Below are 6,654 nucleotides of genomic sequence, written 5' to 3'. Positions count from 1 at the left end.
TATCGCGGGGTGCGCGCGCCGTGACGTCTTCTGGCGACGACGGAGGCTATTTGTCGTGCCTCCTGTGTGAGGTGTTGTGAGTGTGTTGGAAAGCATTTTTAAATTTAATCATAAAATTATGATTAATGTTTAGGAATATCCACTAGTATTATGGTTACTAGGAACCTATGGTCTGCGAGAATTTAGGTAAGGGACTGGTTGTGTAAGGGGAAGACGTTGTTTGATTGTTTATCTAGGTTGGGTTTCAATTCGTTGGTCTTTTCTAAGGTTCAAGGTAGATCTTTCTTCATGATAAAGTCTCTACCTTATTGAGTTGGATCATATCAACTTCAATGTTGGATTATTTGGTTTCACTTTGTCTTGTTTGGTGTCGCGGGGTGCGCGCGCCGCGACGTCATCTGGCAACAGCGGAGGCTATTTATCGTGCCTCCTATGTGAGGTGTTGTGAGTGTGTTGGAAAGGGTTTTTGAATTTAATGATAAAATTATGATTAATGTTTAGGAGTCGCCACCTAGTATTATGGTTACTAGGAACCTATGGTCTGTGAGAATCCAGGTAAGGGACTGGTTGTGCAAGGGGATGATGCATCACCCCAGTACACCCCACCTAAGGTAAGCTGCATTGTTGTTTGATTGTTTTTCTAGGTCGGGTTTCTATTCGTTGGTCTTTTCTAAGGTTCAAGATAAATCTTTCTTTATATGAAAGTTTCTACCTTATTGAGTTAAATCCTAACCGTTCTAAAGTCTGAATTTTAGCATTATATTTTTACACATTGTATCTTTAATACCTGAGGGTGTACTTTATCGTGTAATTTTACATCCCATAAATATTAAAGTCTGCATCTAGACCCTAAAAAGGATTGGAAAAAGGTTTTTGATATTTTGATCGTTTAATGAATGATCATAAAGTGGTTATGATATCCATTTTTTGGATTTTCAAAACATGAGAAAGATGTAATTTTTTAATGAAAATATACTTGGAAAATGTTTAGGATTTGTCCGTATGAATAAAAACAATTGTTTTTTAAAGGGAAAATTAATTTAAAAGTTTTTTTAGATTTTTTTAAATATTTTGATTTTTTTTGAAATATTTCAGAGAAAACCAGGTATTTTAATACCAAATTTGTAGTTTACAGTGTAAATATACAACCCGATATTATGCAAAATCGGTAGAAAATATTTGAGAAAATCACAATTTTTTGAAATGATTTTTTGAAATTTATTTTGGATTTTTTTTGTTTTTTTTAATATTATAATATTATAATACATATTATGATATATATATGTATATACACACACATACATGGACTGGGCCGACCCCAGGAATGTTGGGTAGGGCCAATCTCGGCCCAACAGATCTTTTTCTTTCTTTTTAGGGGCCGGACCCGGCCTATCCAACTAGGCTAGGCTAAGACAGGTCCAACTCAAAGTAACTTAGTCACTGGCACAACCTAGTGACTAAGTTGCACAAATAGTGCAACTTGAATTATAATTCACGTTGCATTGTTCATAACTGAGTGTATGAACAGTGAAACATGAATTATAATTCACGTTCCACTGTTTGCATACAGTGGTAGCAAAGAAGGGAGGAAGAAGAAGAAGAAGAGAGGAGGGAGGCTTACTTGGCGTTGAAGTAGTTGGCGACCTGACTAGTGGTGCCCGGTGCGACAGAGGTAGTGAGGCCGGCGGCTGGCTCTGGTTGCAACTGGAAGAAGAAGCATAGGCTTATAAAGGAGAGGGGAAGCTTGCAACTGTTGGAGTGGCTGAGGAGAGAGTTGTTGCCTAGCTTCTGTTAGGAGGAACAAAAGCTTATGGACAAGGTGGTTGATGTTGTTGGGGTCATGGTGGCAGAGAACCAAAGTTTTGCAGAAGAGAGAGAGAAATGGTGCAACCACCATGTGAGATAGTTTGATGGCTTCTTGTGGTGGAGATGATGGTGAGAAGACCGGTGATAAGGGTGGCTGTGGCTGAAGGCCATAGCGGAGAGAGAAAGAGAGGGAGGACCGGTTGCAGGAAAACTAGGCAAGGAAGGCTGGTTTTCAGCCAACTTTCATTTGAGTTTTCTCCTCCTCAAGGGCATGAAATCCACCCCTATTTATAAGGAATCAAAGAGGGTAATCTTGTCTACAAAGGGGAAAAATTTCAACCCTTGATTCGGTTGGGAACGATCCCAACCATTGGCTCAAAGTGTGAATCGTGAGTTGTTAAATCTGCAGGAAAAGGCTGCCTGAGTTGGCCTATTTAGGCCAGCCCCGGCACCGTTTTATTGTCGTTCATCCTGAGCTGTTCATATGAGGTTGTAGAGAAATTGCAAGTAACCGTTTGCGTGCACATTTTGTTAGATTTGATAGAGAAATGAAGTATTAAATGCACCTGAAAAGTAGGCACCCAGACAGTTTCTTTTGGGTAAAACAGGGAAGACAATGAATAGTAACCAAATGACGCGTCGTCTGCTTCTTCTTCTTGTTTTTTTTTAATGATCAAAACGACATCGTTTAAGGTTAAATTAGGGATTTCGCTGAAGTTCAATGTAGTCCTTCAGCTTTCAATTTGTTTCAATGGAACTCATAATTGACCTTAAACTTTTGATTTAATGCAATTAAGCCCCTGATGAATTACCGTCTAAGCCTTGGATTTATGTGTCTTTTGCAATATGGTCCTTGGTCTCGGACTTATACAATTTAACCCCTAATTGACCATTAAACTTTCAATTTCTTCAATTTCACCTCCGATTTTTGTCAATTAAGCTCTTATAGTTTAATGGTCCTTGGCTGTGAATTTTGTCAATTTAACTCCTAATTGACCCCAAAACTTCAATTTTCTTGCGATATTACTCTTGATTTCAATTAATTAACTTGATAAAAATTAAATTTGGTCTCTTAAAATTCTAATCTTCTCAATTAAACCCAAATTGGGCCTCCAAACTTAATGTTTTTACCAATTAAACCCTAAATAAAATTAATTTGACCCTTTTAAAGTATAATTAAGTCCTTGCACTTAATTAAATCCTTTAATTTGACCCAAATTATTTATCAAACATAATTAAAATTTAATTTGGCCCATGATTAAATCAAATTGACCTATTAAAAATTTAATTAAGTCATTGAACTTGATTTTTATGCAAACTCATCTAATAATCATTCAATTTAACCTTGAATTTGTATTTTTCTCTATTTTTGGGCATAACAGGGTACAATTAGGCCTTGATTTTCCTCCGAAATTGCAGTTGTATTCTCCGGCCTATTTTCTCCACGTTCCCAGCCTTTATTTTATTTTTTGATTTTTATTTTGAAGAAAAAAAGGAAATTTTGGGGAATAATCTAGAATTGAGATATGACATTTGGCTTCCATCCTTTGACAAAAATCCTTGCAGTTTGCTGTCTTTTAATGCCATGGCATAATTGAAGAATGTTATTTGTCTCAACAAACACCAGCAGTTGCCCGAAAGTAAGGGTGCTTGCTATGAGCATTTGCACTGTGTTTTTTTTTAAAAAAGAATTGATCAACCCAGCTTTCTAATTACACAACACAGAAGGAAAATAATGCAGTGAGGATTGGAATGTGTTTATTCTCAATTATTAGCTTTGCATTGAAGGAAAAACTAATGTGCATCTTCACTGTATTCTATGTCGGCTATGCAAAACTAGCACTAAAAATCTGTGTTTGTTCTAAATGTTTTGTTTTGTTCATTTTCTTATTACTTCCATGTTTGTATTGTTTCAAGTTTTTATAATAATAATAATAATAATAATAGCAAAAAATAAAATATTCATGATTCCCTATTTTAAAAAGTCAGAGAGGTAGTTAAAATGATATGAATTTCTTACAAAGTTCCTCAACCAAAATGCTTCTTTCTTTTTTTTACTCATCTTCAAAGCCAATCAACAGAGAGAGGGAAAAAAAGAGAGAAGAGAAGCTTCAAGTTGTCTTAAACCAAAAGCATTAACTAAAAACTGTTGGGACAGTGATTCCAACTAGAATAAAAAATGAAATGAAAACCAAAAGTTATAGTCAGTTCAGCGCACAATGGGATGTCCGAGTTGCATCGATGATACCGAAATGAAGTTAAAGCAAATACAGCGTCGCTAATGGTAAATGCCAGAGACAAGGTTTATTGAATCATTGCCGCTATACATGTTATGAAGCCATGGAATATAAATGTACAAGCTTCTTAATCATTATTCATAGAGCAAAACCAGCTCTTGCGCGCATGCATACATACATACATAATACACCAGGATTTCTTGGAGCTTAAATTAACTTGTTGTTTGATGGTGGTAAATTAAGAAACAATCTGAATGAGTTTATGCGATGCCCATGACCTTGCAACATCTGAAACCTTGTTTTCCTCCACTTGAAGACCTCTCAAGTGTGGTGAATTGAGGACAAATAACTCAACAGCCTCAGCTCCAATCCCATCGCAATGCATGATATCAACACTCTGCAACTTCCTGCAGTTCTTAAACATAGAAACCATCGACACAGTGGTAAGTCCTGCACACCGCCTTAAATTCAATTCAATCAAACAATTACAAGAAACTAGCATTGAGATGAACTCCTTGTCAAGCAAAAACTCATTATAAGACAAGTCCAGTTTCTTCAATTGCCTTGTATGCTGTCCTAATGTGGCAAGCAATCCGGATTCCCTTTCAACAACATCACAGTTAATCAATGCCAGTTCTTGAAGGCCTGAATTCAATGCTATCCCAAGAGCCTTGAGCCCTTCACCACTCACCAGACAACAACTTTGGAGCCTAAGAGTTGAGAGACCCCTAAAATTCAGTCCGATAGCTGAGAGATGATCATTCCTCAGGTCCAAAGGTAATCGGAAATCGAGTTTTTGCAAATCACACCTGCAGCTGCTAATGAAGTGATGTAAGCCCTCTCTATTACCACCATCATAAACCAATAGAGAATACAAGGAATCACAATTCTCTGCCAATTTTAACAAAACCCCATTAATTATACTCCGACAAGCCCTTATCTCCACTTCTTGGAGACCCTTCAAGCACTTAGCAAATGACAAAAAGGACCCTCCATCACCAATACCTTCGCAGCTCTTTAGCTTCAATTTCTTGAGCCTTTTGCAGCTCCTCCACAACCAACCAACACCATAATCTTCTCCTCCAATCCCCGACAAAAAAAGACTCTCTAAGGCCAATTCAGCGTCAAGCTCTTCATTTATACAGAAGCCAGATTCTCTATTGCAATCATCAACTCCATAAAAGCCAGATACATAGACGGACAGCTCCTTTAAGCAAGAAAAGGAAACAACCCAGTTAAAATAGAGAGGCCTATAGAGAGAGATAGTGAGAGAGTTCAAAAAGGTGCAAGAATTAGAGAGAGAAAAGAGAGAAGATTGTGAGACAGGACCAGCCAAGAACCTGAGGTGTTTAAGACTGGAGCAAAAAGCGGAGACTATAAAGAGAAGACGATCATAGAAAGCTGGAGGGGAAGTTATGGTAGCGGTTACTGTGGGGTCAGAGGAGAGAAGGAAGAGAGATAGAGAAGAGAGAAAAGGGTAGTGAGAGAGGACAGAAGTCAGAGAGGAAATTGTGGAATCATCAGGGTTAAGTCTGAGAGAAAGAGAGGTTTTTGAGGTCCGATAGAGGTGGAGCCAACGCTTAGAGACCAAGGATACCGATGCTGCTGAAGCTGATGACGGTGGTGGTGGTAATGATTTCGGTATTCTTGTAAATATTTCTTGAAGCAGCTCATCGCATAGCATGTCATCCATTTCTTTTGTTTTTCTCAATTCTTGATCGATCGATCTTTTCTCTCTCTTGCTGTTGCCACCTAACCCAAACCAGACAAGTTCAATTTGCTTAATTTGTGGCCTTGGGGCTTCCAACTCTCTTTTCTTTTTACAACTCTCTTTGAATTCTTTCTAGGATCCGAAACTTTTTTTTTTTTTTTGTACAACACTCTGAAAGAGAAGAAAGAGTTCCTTATAAAAAAATAAAAATTAAATCCAAAAATTAAATAAAACAGAGAAAGAGAGAGAGAGTTTAATATGGTAGGTGAGAGATGGAAAAAAACAAAGAAGGAAGAAGAAGAAGCGCTATTCGCTACTTTAAGAGCGTGGAAGACACTTCTTCCATAGGAGTGAAGGAAAGGAAAGTAGGAAGGTTCCCTTCTCAGAGATGAAAGGGCAGAGGTCTGTGCTGGGAAGCCAAATGGGGAATATTTTGATTTTTGTAGTAAGGTTGCTGAGATTCAGTAATATAATATTATACAGTGCTTGGACAGCAAGCATGATAAGTTCTTCCATCCGATCAAGTTCATCGAAAGATCGATATGCACCCACCTAAATTTAGTACAAGCTTCGCTGCCTAGATATATTATTATTATTATTATAGTAACAGTGGTTTTTTTAAGTGTTATTTTTTAATATATATATATATATATATATATATTTATTTATTTATTTATTTAAATAATATATTTTTTTAAAATTTTATTTTTAATATTGGTAATCTAAAAACATCATAAAAAAATAATTTAAAATAAATAAATAAAATAATTTTTTAAACTTTTTCAAAAATATTTTAAAACTTGTATCCAATTTAAAATTGCTACAACCATTGTCTTCTCCAGGGAGGATACATTGGATATCCGACTACAATAGGGTCTTTATGTGTGTGTGTGTGTGTGT

General features: G+C 36.6%; 1 protein-coding gene across 1 annotated transcript; it reads right to left on the bottom strand.

Annotated features, from left to right (window-relative positions):
- Positions 1-4,085: 4,085 nt before the first annotated feature.
- LOC133671654 (F-box/LRR-repeat protein 4) lies at positions 4,086-6,178 on the bottom strand. The gene has a single exon (XM_062092467.1). It carries the CDS (start codon positions 5,734-5,736, stop codon positions 4,282-4,284), a length of 1,455 nt encoding a protein of 484 aa, XP_061948451.1. The 5' UTR covers positions 5,737-6,178; the 3' UTR covers positions 4,086-4,281.
- Positions 6,179-6,654: the final 476 nt, after the last annotated feature.

This window comes from Populus nigra, chromosome 13 (assembly GCF_951802175.1).
Source record: "Populus nigra chromosome 13, ddPopNigr1.1, whole genome shotgun sequence".
NCBI classification, from domain to species: Eukaryota; Viridiplantae; Streptophyta; class Magnoliopsida; order Malpighiales; family Salicaceae; genus Populus; species Populus nigra.
This window is presented reverse-complemented; position numbering and strand designations above follow the sequence as displayed.